Raw genomic sequence first — 13,354 nt, forward strand, 5'->3', positions numbered from 1 at the left:
TGCTTAGTTGTTCAGCAACTGAGCTCTTCTTAATGGAGGGGGGGCTACAGCAGAGTGAGTGACTCCTTGCTCAAGCCAGCAACCTTTGGGCTCTAGCCAGCAACCATGGGGTCATGTCTATGGTCCCATGCTCAAGCCAGTGACCCCATGCTCAAGCTGGTGAGCCCGCACTCAAGCTGGATGAGCCTGTGCTTAAACTTGCGACCTTGCGATTTCAAACCTGGATCCTCTGCATCCCAGTCTAACACTCTGTCCATTGCGCCACTGCCTGGTCAGGTTATTATTTTTTAAAATTGATTTTAGTGAGAAAGGAAGGGAGAAAGAGAGAAACAGAAACATCCAACTGTTCTTGTATGTGCCTTGACTGGGAATTGAAAGAGCAGCCTCTGCTTTTGGATGATGCTGTAACCAAATGAGCTAACAGGCCAGGGCTCAATATTGTTTGTTTGTTTGTTTGTTTGTTTAAATCAAGTGAGACACAGGGAGGTGGGGAGAGAGACTCCTGCATATGCCCCAACTGAGATCCACCTGACAACCCCCGTCTGGGGCTAATGTTCTGCCCATCTGGGGCCGCTGCTCCGTTGCTCAGCAACTGAGCTATTCTGGTGCCAGAAGTGAAGCCATGGAACCATCCTCAGTGCCTGGGGTCAACTTGCTCATTCGAGCTATGGCTGTGAGAGAAGAAGAGTTAGAGAAAGAGGAGGGAGGGAGAAGGGTAGAGAAGCAGATGTTCACTTCTCCTGTGTGCCCTGACTCGGAATTGAACCTGGGACTTTTACACGCCAGGCTGATGCTCTACCGCTGAGCCAACTGGCCAGGGCCCAATATTGTCTTTACCTACAACTTTTCCCCCATTCTAGTATCCAATCAGGGACCACTCATTGCATTTAGTTTCATGTGTCTTGGGTCTCCTTTCATTCAAGACAGCCTTTGTTTTCCATAACCTTTCATGACCTTGACTCTTTCAAAGAGTATGTGCCAATTATTCTGTGGAATGTCCTCAGTGTGGATTTGTCCAGTGCATCCACATGATCTGATGCAGGTTGTATACTTTGGTGGGAATATCACAGAAGTGATGTGTCCTCCTCAGGGTGTCCTATCAGGAGGCCAGCCATATTTATTTATTGTATATATTTCCGGTGATGTTAACTTGGGTCTCTTGTTAAGGTGACATTCACCAGGTTTCCAGAGTAAGGTATTTTTCTCTTGTAATTAATATGTACTCTGTAGAAAGCTACAATACTTTGAGACTATGTAAGTATCTTGCTCCCTAACAAAATTCCATCCAATAATTTCAGCATTTATTGTTGATTCTTGCCTGGATCAATTAATGCTATGGTGGTTATAAAGAGTGATTTTTCTAATTGGTTTTTTTTTTTTTTTTGTATTTTTCTGAAGTTGAAAACGGGGAGGCAGTCAGACAGACTCCCATGTGCGCCCGACTAGGATCCATCTGGCATGCCCACCAGGGGGCGATGCTCTGCCCATCTGGGGCATTGCTCTATTGCAACCAGGGCCATTCTAGTGCCTGAGGCAGAGGCCATGGAGCCATCCTCAGCGCCCGGGAAAACTTTGCTCCAATGGGGCCTTGGCTGCGGGAGGGAAGAGAGAGACAGAAAGGAAGGAGAGGGGGAGGGGTGGAGAAGCAGATAGACGCTTCTCCTGTGTGCCCTGGCCAGGAATCAAACCCGGGACTCCTGCACGCCAGGCCGATGCTCTACCACTGAGCCAACCGGCCAGGGCCTGATTTTTCTAATTGTTATTGGGTGGATGCCTATGAGTGGAATTGCTGGATCATTTGGAAGGATTCTTTTTTTCTAATTTTTTTGATTGTGGTAAAATACACACAACATAACATCGATCATTTTAACCATTTTAAGTGTACATTTCAGGGGTATTAAGCACATTCAGGTTGTTGTGCAACCATCCATCTTCAGAACTTTTCATCTTGTAAAACTGAAACTGTCCCCATTAAACACTAACTGCCCACCCTCTGCCCCCCACCATCTACTTCCTCTCTCTCTGATTTTAAGGTCATTCATTGCTGGTGCTCACACAGTTTCAATTTGGCCAGCAGCAGCCCCTCCGGCTCCGGCATCTCTGTGACAGGTCCCGTCCGCCTTGCAGCACTTTCTCACTTTCTGACACACCGACATGTTCCAGGCTCATCTTGCACTCTCCCTGCTTCACTCTTTCTTTTTTCTTTTTGAAGGGGATGATATTCAGAAGCCAAGATCTGCATGTTTGATGCTCTCATTGCTATTGGGAAGTTTCAGTGGATAGGATCAGGAAACAGATTTTTGTTTATATTTCTTTTCGTTGTTCTTTTCGTCATATCCTGACCGAGGATCAAACCCACAACTCTGGTGCACTGGGACAATGTTCCAACCAATTGAGCTACCTGACAGCCAGATTTTTGTTTATTTTACTTTAATTTTTTATTTTTAGTGAGAGGAGGGGCAGAGAGACATAGACTCCTGCATGCACCCAGAGGGTTCCACCCACAAGCCCACTAGGGGGCGATGATCTGCATATCTGGGGCCCTTGCTCAGTTGCTCAGCAACCGAGCCATTTTTATTTTTAGTACCTGAGGTGGAGGCCACCGAACCATCCTCAGCGGTGGAGGCCAACTTGTTTGAACCAATTGAGCCATGGCTATGGGAGGTGGGGGAGGGAGGGAGAGAGACAGAAGGGGGAGGGGGGAGGGGTGGAGAAGCAGATAGTTGCTTCTTTTGAATGCCCTGACTGGGAATCAAACCCAGGACATCCACATGCCGGGCTGACGCTCTACCAACTAACCAGGGCCCAGAATTTTGTTTAAATCACAAGTCCACACTGACACTTTCACTCCTATTCTGTTCCTATGGGATTTGCTCTGCATTCTCCTATTCCATATTTACAGTGAAAATCTGACTCTTAATATCAATACATTTGCTACTGTGCTCAGTCTCAAAATGCACATGATAGTTTCAGAATTACTCTCCCCATGCCACTCCTGCAAACAAATCTCCTCAACAAAGTTCAAAATCTCATTGCAGTTCCTCTTGTCTTTAGAGTAAGTACTGCATCCAAAGTCACATGGGCTGGTTCTTTTCTATTTTTGTGTGGTTATATTTTCATTTGAAATTCAATTACATTAATTTCTTTTCTATTTCATCTGAAAGCTCTTTTTCTCCATCCTTGTTGATTTAATTTCATTAATCTTTGACGATAGGAAGCATTAACTAAGTTCAAAAACTATGTAAAGAGCCTGACCAGGCGGTGGCGCAGTGGATAGAGCATCGAACTGGGATGCCGAGGACCCAGGTTCGAGACCCCGAGGTCGCCAGTTTGAGCACAGGCTCATCTGCTTTGAGCAAAAACCTCACCAGCTTGGACCTGAGGTCCCTGGCTTGAAAGGGGTTGGTCTGCTGAAGGCCCATGGTTAAGGCACATATGAGAAAGCAATCAATGAACAACTAAGGTGTCACAATGAAAAATTGATGCTTCTCATCTCTCTCCGTTCCTGTCTGTCCCTATCTATCTGACTCTCTCTCTGTCTCTGTAAAAAAAAAAAAAAAAAAAGAGTTAAAAAAAAACTATGCAAAGAGGGACATTCAGAGGATGTCAATCCTTCTTTTCAATTTTTTTTTAAGATTTTTATTTATTGATTTTAGAGAGGGGAAAGAGAGAGAAGGGGGGAGGAAAAGGAAGCATAAACTTGTAGTAGTTGTTTCTCATATGTGCTTTGACTGGGTAAGCCTGGGGTTTCAAACCCAAAGTCTCAGCATCTCAGGTCGACACTTTACCCACTGCGCCACCACAGGTCAGGCTTATTTTAAATTTCAATCCCACCCACCACCACCACCACCACCACACCACACCACACCACCACCCCTGCCTCTGTAGGTAACCTCCTTTTGGTTCCTGGTTTATCTTTCCTGTGTTTGTTTTGCAAAAACAAGCAGATATGTGCATATTTTATCCCCTTTCTTTACTCCACCAAAGTTACTATATGACCTAAGCTCTTTTGTACTTTTTTCCCCCTTAACATGACCTGGAAATCACTCCACTCTAGAGGAGGCAGCATAATTTATCAGCCTCTCTCCTGTGTGCAGACATTGAAGGTGCTAATATTTTTCATTTACAAACAACAATAATAACCTTTTGTGTGTGAACTTGTATATTGTTAGAGCTATGTCTTCAGGGAAGATTCTAAAGGGGGCTTGTTTTTCAGAAGCACAGAGGTAATTGTGAGATTAAGTAAATTATGATGCGTGTATGGCCTTTCTCCCAGTCAGCAAGTAATTCGCGGGAGAGATCACTGTTGGACAGCTCTGCCTCATCAGTCACACTGCTCCCCTCTAGCGTTGTCCTTTAGTCCTGAATTTGCTCTCCGGGGCAGGGGTCAGGACGTCAGCTGGGGTTGAGGTTTAGTTGAGGTTAGGGCTCAACTAGAGCTGGGACTCAGCTTGGGATAAGGGCTCAGTCCAGGGCTAGGTCTCCCCCAGGGCCATGTGTCAGGGTCATGATCAGTTTATGATCACAGTCTCAGCCCGGGATCTGGGCTCAGCCTGGGATTAGAGCTCTGTATAAGGTCCACATTTAGCCTGGAACCAGAACTCAATCCAGGATACAGGTGTAGCCTCAGAACATGCAATGTGTCTCTCTGTTAATGTGCCCAGGTCAGGTGGGCCCTTGTGAGCCCAGCACGGAGAACCTACTGTCTCGCTGCACAGGGTAGCACCTGGGAAAGACTTGACTGCGTTCCCACCCCCACCCCCCAGCCCCCAGCCTCAAACCCCAGCCGTCCGCACAGCTGCCTGCATGGCCCCTCCTCCCAAACCGCCCCTTCAGATCCGTTTTTGCTTGGTCACCTCCAGTGACAAGATGCTACCACCTCCTCAAGCAGCGCCTTAATCTGAGCTTCCTTATAACGGTCCTGCTCCCACAGCTGCGTAGTGAACAAAGGGGAGGAGTGCTGGTCAGAGGCCACAGTTGCTTGGGCTGCCCTCCCCTGTCTCCTGCCCACTCTGCCTCTCATGGGCACACCTGTGCCTCTTGTGGTGTTTTGCAGAGGGAAGATGGCACAGTTGGAGTAGTTGGGAAGACAGTGATGGAATAGCTGGGTTCTGGAGGGAGTCACCTAGCCAAGAGGGGTGGCAAGTGTTTTTGGAGGGACACATTTTCCCTCCCTTTGGGGCCCCCACCCCCTGGACTTTCAAGGAATAGAAAGAGACAGAGGTGGAGGGTGTCTCACAGCAGAGGCCTCTGCAGCGCCCTCCTGGGGCCCTGGCTGGGAGCGGACCGTTGGGATGCCCCTCCCTGCCTGGGCCTCACCCCTACCCAGGGGTACCTCAAACATAACAGGAAATTTCAAATAACAGGAAACCAAGACCAAGCAAGGCAGCGGCTCCACCCTGCCTGGGCCCAGCCAGCCTGGTCCTCAGTCTGCCCTGGGGGACTGCCATGAATACCACAGGGTCCTCAGTGGAAGCCCTTGATGCCTGTCAGCAGCTGGTGGACAGTGGGAGCAGCCGGCTCATTATTCTGCACTACAACCATTCAGGCCGGCTGGTGGGGCGGGCCGAGCCTGAGGACAGGAGCCTCGGGGTCCTGCAAGGGCTCTTCGTGGCTGTGAGCTGCCTGGTGGTGCTGGAGAACTTTCTGGTGCTGGTGGCCATCGTGACTCGCATGCGGTCCCGGCGCTGGGTCTACTACTGCCTGGTCAACATCACACTGAGTGATCTGCTCACTGGCTTGGCCTACCTGGTCAACGTCCTGCTGTCCGGGGCCCGCACCTTCTCCCTGGCACCAGCCTCCTGGTTCTTGAGGGAGGGCATACTCTTCATGGCCCTGGCTGCATCCACCTTCAGCCTGCTTTTTACTGCTGCTGAGCGCTTTGCTACCATGGTGCGGCCCGTGGCTGAGAGTGGGGACACGAAGAAGGGCCGCGTCCTGGGCTTTATTGGGCTGTGCTGGCTGCTGGCCGCCCTGTTGGGCCTGCTGCCCCTGCTGGGCTGGAACTGCATGTGCTCTTTCCAGAGATGCTCCAGCCTGCTCCCGCTCTACTCCAAAGCCTACATCCTCTTCTGCGTGGTCATCTTTGCCCTTATCCTGGCCACCATCACAGTGCTCTATGGGGCCATCTTCCGGGTGGTGCGGGCCAACGGGCAGATGGCCTCGCGCCCCCCATTCCGCCGCAAGGCCCGCCGACTGCTCAACACCGTGCTCATGATCCTGGTGGCTTTCGTGGTCTGCTGGGGTCCACTCTTCGGTCTGCTGCTGGCTGACATCTTTGGCTCCAACATCTGGGCACAGGAGTACCTGAGGGGTATGGACTGGATCCTGGCACTGGCCGTGCTGAACTCAGCTCTCAACCCGCTCATCTACTCCTTCCGCAGCCGGGAAGTGTGCCGGGCTGTGCTGGGCTTCCTCTGCTGCGGATGTCTCAAGCTGGGCCTGCGAGGGCCTGGAGACTGCCTGGCACGGGCCGCAGAGGCCCACTCAGGAGCCTCCACCACTGACAGCTCTCTGAGGCCCAGGGACAGCTTTCGGGGATCTCGGTCGTTCAGCTTTCGGATGCGGGAGCCCTTGACTAGCATCTCCAGCGTGAGAAGTGTTTGAGCCACTGTGTGTCAACTGCTGGGTACATGCCCATGCAAACCCTCCTTTCGGCCCAGAGGAGGCCCAGGAAGGGTGGGCCAGGGGCCTGGGAACATGCAGGGAGGCAGAAGTCAGGCCCAGATGGAGAGTACGGAACAGGGCAATTAGCTACCAGGTGTCTCAAGGTGCTGTGGTCCTCCCTGCAGCTCCCAAGTCTGCTGATGCCACGTGGATGCTTCATGGTCTCCTCAGAGAAGGAGGGGTTCGCTCATTGGAACAGAGAGTACCTTGGAATGGGGATAAATGGAGTTACTATGTATGCCCCAGTTCCTGTCTGTGTGATTCTGGGGAAGTCCCGGCTCCTCTCTGGGCTTCAGTGGGGCTCCCAGGCAACGAGGAGCAGGCTGTAGGGTTGATGCCCTGGCAACATGGAAGCTCAATGATGGTATGAGATGTCTCAGCCTCCCTCTTATTTACAGTTTTGCATAGGGATGATGGCACAGGGGCTGTGCGTCTCCTGGGATTCTAAAGGAGGCATGTCTGTGACCAGGGAAGGTCTTTGGGTCTGTGTGCTTGATCAGGGGTGTGGTTGTGAGGGCAGGTGGTGTGTGGATGTCTGTGTGTGTGTGTGTGTGTGTGTGTGAGGAAGAGAGAGGAGAGAGAGAGAGAGAGAGAGAGAGAGAGAGAGAGAGAGAGAGAGAGGTGGGGGCAGAATGAGTTGTGCCGGTGAGCACATGATGTGCCTCTGCATGTGCATAGACATTTCTGTGTGTGACAGGCCTTTTGTCTGAGGTGTGTGTGTGTGTGTGCGCATGCACATGCATACCTGTGTGTGACCGGGCCACTCTGCTGAAAGTATTTGAGCATTATGAGGCTATCAGGGTGGGGAGCAGGGACAGTTGACATCGCCCCTACTTGCTCACTTCCCCTTTCCTGCCCCATCTCTCATCTTAGTCCCCTAGCAGCCTCCTTCCTCCACCTCCGGGCTCGAGTCTAGGGTCCAGCAGAGGGGCAGCTGTCTGGTTCTCCTGGCCTCGAGAAACTTGCCTACTCTCTAGAGTTACCTTTAGTACTAACAGCATACATAGCCCTTCTCCATCTGTAAAATGGGCTGATAACACACAGAGCCCACAGAATAAAATTGTAGTTACATGCTCAGTGCTTGCCACAGTGAGTGGCATTCATGTGTCCCACAAAACGTTTGGCAATGGTTAAAGGTTCTACGCCAGTGCCTACCAGTACAGGAGCCCCATGTGGCTATTGAGCACTCAATAAATTTAAATAGCCCATGGTCCTGACCAGGCGGTGGCGCAGTGGATAGAGCATTAAACTGGGACACAGAAGACCCAGGTTCAAGACCCCGAGGTTGCCAGTTTGAGCGCGGACTCATCTGGTTTGAGCAAGGATCACCAGCTTGAGCCCAAGGTCGCTGGCTCAAGCAAGGGGTTACTCACTCTGCTTTCGCCCCCGGGTCAAGGCACATATGAGAAAGCAATCAATGAACAACTAAAGTGCCACAACAAAGAATTGATGCTTCTCATCTCTCCCTTCCTGTCTGTCTCTCCCTATCTGTCCCTCTCTCAGACTCTCTCTGTCTCTGTCGCAAAAAAAATGTTATTAATAAATAAATTAGATAACCATGTAAATTGCCTAGCACAGTATCTGGCAAAATAGTTTAAAAAAGAAAAAAAAATAGCCCATGGGACTTGTGGCAGCCATATTGGAGAGCACAGGTGCACACCCTCAATACGTGGCCACCTTTGGGTGGTAGAATGTTCTCTTTCTCCGACCTCCCAGCACCAAGCAATGCCTATGGTACTTCCTGTCTCTGTCTTGCCAAGTTCTTGGGACAGCCCCCTAATTATGTTTTCCCTCTGCACAATGAGGGTGTGTATGTGGTGACTTGAAACCATTTATTGAACTGTTCAGTATAGCAGCCATTAGCCACGTGTGGCTATTTATCATGAACTAAAATGAAATGAAAATTAAAAATTCAGTTTCTTGGGTTATTGGTTGGCTGGAGCTGCTCTATCAAAGTACCATAGATGAGAGGGCTTAAACAGCAGACATGTATTTATTCTCTCCCAGTTCTGGAGGCTGAAAGTCTGAGATCAAGATGTCAGCCAGGGCCCTGGCCAGGTGACCCAATGGATAAAGCATCATCCTGGAGCGCTGTGGTCGTGGGTCAGGGCACATACAAGAAGCAACCAATGAGTGCATAACTAAATGGAACAACTAAGTGGAACAATGAGTTGATGCTTCTCTCTCTGTGTCTCCTCCTCCCTCCCTCTCTCTCTCCTTCTCTCCCTCTCTCTCTCTCTCTTTCTCAAATCAATGGAAAAATTTAATATGCCAGCAGGGTTGTTTCTTTCTGAGGCCATGAAGAAGAAAGAATCTGCTCCTAGATTGTGCTGTTTGCTAGCAATCTTTGGTGTCCATAGATACATCACCCTCATCTCTGCCTTCATGTTCACAAGGCATTCTCCCAGTGTGTGTGTGTGTCTGTGTCCTAATTTTCCCATTCCTCCCATCTTTTTTTTTTTATAAAGACACTAATAATATTGGATTAGGACCAGCCTACTTGTGTATGATCTCACATTAGTTGATTATATTTATGATGATCTTATTTTTGAAATAAAGCCACATAAGAAGGTCCTGGGAGTTAGGAATCCAACATATAAATTCAACCCAGAGCCTGACCAGGCGGTGGCGCAGTGCATAGAGCATCGGACTGGGATGCGGAGGTACCCAGGTTCGAGACCCCGAGGTCGCGCGCGGGCTCATCTGGCTTGAGCAAAGAGCTCGCCAGCTTGGACCCAAGGTCGCTGGCTCCAGCAGGGGGTTACTCGGTCTGCTGAAGGCCCGCGGTCAAGGCACATATGAGAAAGCAATCAATGAACAACTAAGAAGTCGCAATGCGCAACGAGAAACTGATAATTGATGCTTCTCATCTCTCTCTGTTCCTGTCTGTCTGTTCCTGTCTATCTCTGCCTCTAAAAACAAACAAACAAACAAACAAAAAAACTAACATTTAAAAAAAAATTCAACCCAGAGCAGCCAAGCTACCACATTTACGTTACTCAATAGAGATGTGGCTCATGGCAACTGTTTTGGACACTGTAGAAGCAGAATGTTTTCATCATCATGAGAAATTCTATTGGACATGGCTGGAAAGAGTTCCTGGAATGTATTTGGGTGCACAATTAGCTGGAATAATTCTTATATTTTCCTGATGCCTGTTCTGGATGTGTTTATCTGGGATGAGAGTAGGCAGGGTGGGGACTTGGTAGACTTTGGGGTGAGTGGAGCTTGGGCCGCCATCAAAGCTCTCAGCCTGCATTCTAAGCCTATGTTGAGCTGGCTTAGTTGCACTGTCTACCTTGCCCACCCTTTGGGTTTCAGCTTTAGCATCATCTCCCCCAGGAAGTCTACCCTGCTTTCTCCCTCCCACCTTGGCCTCTTCTCAACTCCCACAGCTGCTTGTGAGTGCCTTTATAGCTCAGATCACCTGGTCATAGATCCATCTCCTCCCCTCAACTGCGAGTTCTGTGTTGATGGAGATTGTGGTAGTGACTGGGTCACCACTGTGTCCCCAGCACCTGGAACAGGGTCCAGCATATGAAAGGTACTCAGTGACCCAGAGCTTTGGAAGCACTGGACTCAGCAGCATACCTTCTGCTGACTCTCAGGAATCTCTTCCCCTCCTCCTTCCCTTCCTCACCCTCCTCCTTGACAGTGGCAGAATTGTCTCCAAGAATCCTTGTCTTCTGCCTGTTAGATGTCTCAGGTATCTATAACCCATTACCATTCCCCAGATCTGCCGAACACCATGAGCCTCAGCTTCTTCATCTGTCAAATAAGGATACCGATAGCCATTGCCCTCCTGGGATGTTGACAGCACAAGCCATAAAAAGGCCCTCAAACTATTATGTGTATGCTTTAAAATGAATAATAATAACAACAATGCCTTATAAGTCACTTGGTGCCTGGTGTTCTGTAATCATCTTTGTATTAACTTATCTAATCCTCACAAAACTTCTCTATTAGCTTGATTTTACAGATGGAGAAACTGAGGCCCAGAGAGGTTGGGTAACTTATTCAAGGTCATACCGCTGGGAAGCAGCAGAGCTGAGATTCAAACCCAGGCAGGTGCCTTCTTGATCCCTGCATGTTACTACCTCTTGAATGAATGAATGGATGGATGAATGATTGAATAAATAACAATTCCTTTCCTCCTTGCAAAACTCAGAACAAATGTTCCATTTCATTCTTTGGGATGCCCATGGTTTCATTTCCACAGAGCAGGATTAGTTGACCCTCCACATTTTAGACAGAAAATCCAAGGCTCAGGAGAGTAGGCAGCATGGGCAACTCTAGGGTCCAAGTCTCGTTGTCTGAGCCATGTTCAGGCCCCTGTCTTGGCTCATCTCTGGGTGAGTGTGTGTATGTATCTTGTGTGTTCACAGCCTGGCCTGGGGGAATGGGGGGTGAATGGAAGAAGCAAGTAATAAATGTTTGGTGAAGAAGAGCATGTGGGCTAGAATGACTTCTTGTCTCTTTTCCTCCCTGCCAGGGCACTCCTGACTCCTTGGGCCTAGGACCTCCCTGAAGAGGCCTGGGGAATGACTGGAGGCAGGGGAAGAAGAAGAATGGCTAGGAAGGGTGGGCTGGTGTGTTGGAGCTTTCACTACTCATTCGTCCATTCACTCACTCATTCATTCACTTAACACTGTTTGTTAGGCTCTATTCTGGGCACTGAGGTTCCAACAAGTAACAATCTTGTTTCTGCCCTCATAAAGGTCCCACTCTGGTGGGGGTGACAAACATGGAGCTAAGAAATGCTCAACAGCATTTTAGTAAGGAGCTAACCATAAAAGTGGGGGAGAGTTTCCTGCAAGCAGAGCAGATGCAACAGTCCTGGGGCTGCGCAAGTGGGTGCATTCTCATAATACCAACACTATGAGAACTTAATATGTGCCTTCCTCTTTCTGAGTCAGTTTGTGTGGATTATCTTTTTTTTTTTTTTTTTTAATTTTTTACAGAGACAGAAAGAGAGTCAGAGAAAGGGACAGATATGGACATACAGACAGGAAGGGAAGATGAAAAGCATCAATTCTTCGTTGTGGCACCTTAGATGTTCACTGATTGCTTTCTCATATGTGCTTTGACCTGGGGGCTACAGCATAGCCAGTAACCCCTTGCTCAAGCCAGCAACCTTAGGCTCAAGCCAGTGACGTTTGGGCTTAAGCTAGCGACCATGGGATCACGTCTATGATCCCACACTCAAGCCAGCGACCCCGTGCTCAGCTGGTGAGCCCATGTTCAAGCCAGATGAGCCTGTGCTCAAGCCAGTGACCTCAGGGTTTCAAACCTGGGTCCTACACGTCCCAGTCCAATGTTCTATCCACTGCACTACCACCTGGTCAGGCTCTTGTGGATTTAAAAAAAAAAATTTTTTTTACAGAGACAGAGAAAGAGAGTCAGAGTGAGGGATAGACAGGGACAGACAGACAGGAACAGAGAGATGAGAAGCATCAATCATTAGTTTTTCATTGCACATTGCGACACCTTAGTTGTTCATCTATTGCTTTCTCATATGTGCCCTGACCACGGGCCTTCAGCAGACCAAGTAACCCCTTGCTTGAACCAGCGACCTTGGGTCCAAGCTGGTGAGCTTTTGCTCAAACCAGATGAGCCCGCGCTCAAGTTGGCGACCTCGGGATCTTGAACCTGGGTCCACAGCATCCGCATCCCAGTCTGACGCTCTATCCACTGCGCCACCGCCTGGTCAGGCTCTTGTGGATTATCTGATTGATTCTTACATACCTCTGGGGAACAGGAGAGTGTTTTATTAATTGATTGGCAGCTGAGGAAACTGAAGGTCAGAGAGGTGAAGTGACTTGACCAAGGTTACACTGTTGGGAAGTGGAAGAGCTGGGACTTGAAACCAGTGCTGTTAATCAGCACAGATGCCACCATATTGGAGCCTGGGATATTAACTCATTGTGGCCCAGGGCTGTTGTACATTCACCTTGTGACCTCAGTCTTCCCATCTGTACAAGGGGGTGTGAGTTACTCATGCTTCTCAAGATTCCTGGCCCTGAGACAGGGGGGTGTGAGTTATGCTTCTCAAGATTCCTGGCCCTGAGACAGGGGGTTCTTAGGGTGGCCAGATTAGGAAATAAAAATTTGGGATACCCAGTTAAATTTCAATTTCTGATGAATAACGAATAATTTTTTCTACTATGGATATGACCCCCAAATGAATAAGCATAAATAAGTACTGTATATATGCCACCAACGCCTGAACGAACTCCAGGCTCCAGACTACAAGTCCCATAATCTATTGCGTCATTACCTTTAGGAACCCTCTATAATGATTTCTTCATTCATTCATCTCAAAATTGTATGTCCCATCCACTGTGTGTCAAGTTTTGTATTAGGTCCCAGGGATACAACAATTCACAAGGCAGACCAAAGTCTCTGCCCTTAAGGAGTTTAATATCTACATTCCTCGTAAGTTTTAAACGACTTTCTCAGTTTTCTATCAGGAAGACTACAGCTCCCATTATGCCCTGTGTTTGCTTAATAGGACTACAATTCCCGGGAAAACAAGCGCACCAAGCGGGCCCCTCCCTTCATTCCCAACTTTTTGCCCGGTTGCAAGGTAAAGTCCTATATCCGCAGTCGCTTCCCCCTCCTCCTTAACAATATAGGGTTTTAGTAAGTTACACTGCAAATAGTTCTATTTTAAGTCTCCATACTTTCT

At 48.8% G+C, this 13,354-nt stretch overlaps 1 protein-coding gene across 1 annotated transcript; it reads left to right on the forward strand.

The window, feature by feature from the left end:
- Positions 1-5,384: 5,384 nt before the first annotated feature.
- On the forward strand, positions 5,385-13,281 carry S1PR4 (sphingosine-1-phosphate receptor 4). The gene is made up of 2 exons (XM_066360992.1): positions 5,385-7,030; positions 13,178-13,281. The coding sequence occupies exon 1, from the start codon at positions 5,449-5,451 to the stop codon at positions 6,604-6,606; it is 1,158 nt and encodes a 385-aa protein (XP_066217089.1). The 5' UTR covers positions 5,385-5,448; the 3' UTR covers positions 6,607-7,030; positions 13,178-13,281.
- The last annotated feature ends 73 nt before the right edge of the window (positions 13,282-13,354 follow it).

This window comes from Saccopteryx leptura, chromosome 1, assembly GCF_036850995.1.
Source record: "Saccopteryx leptura isolate mSacLep1 chromosome 1, mSacLep1_pri_phased_curated, whole genome shotgun sequence".
Classification (NCBI taxonomy): Eukaryota; Metazoa; Chordata; class Mammalia; order Chiroptera; family Emballonuridae; genus Saccopteryx; species Saccopteryx leptura.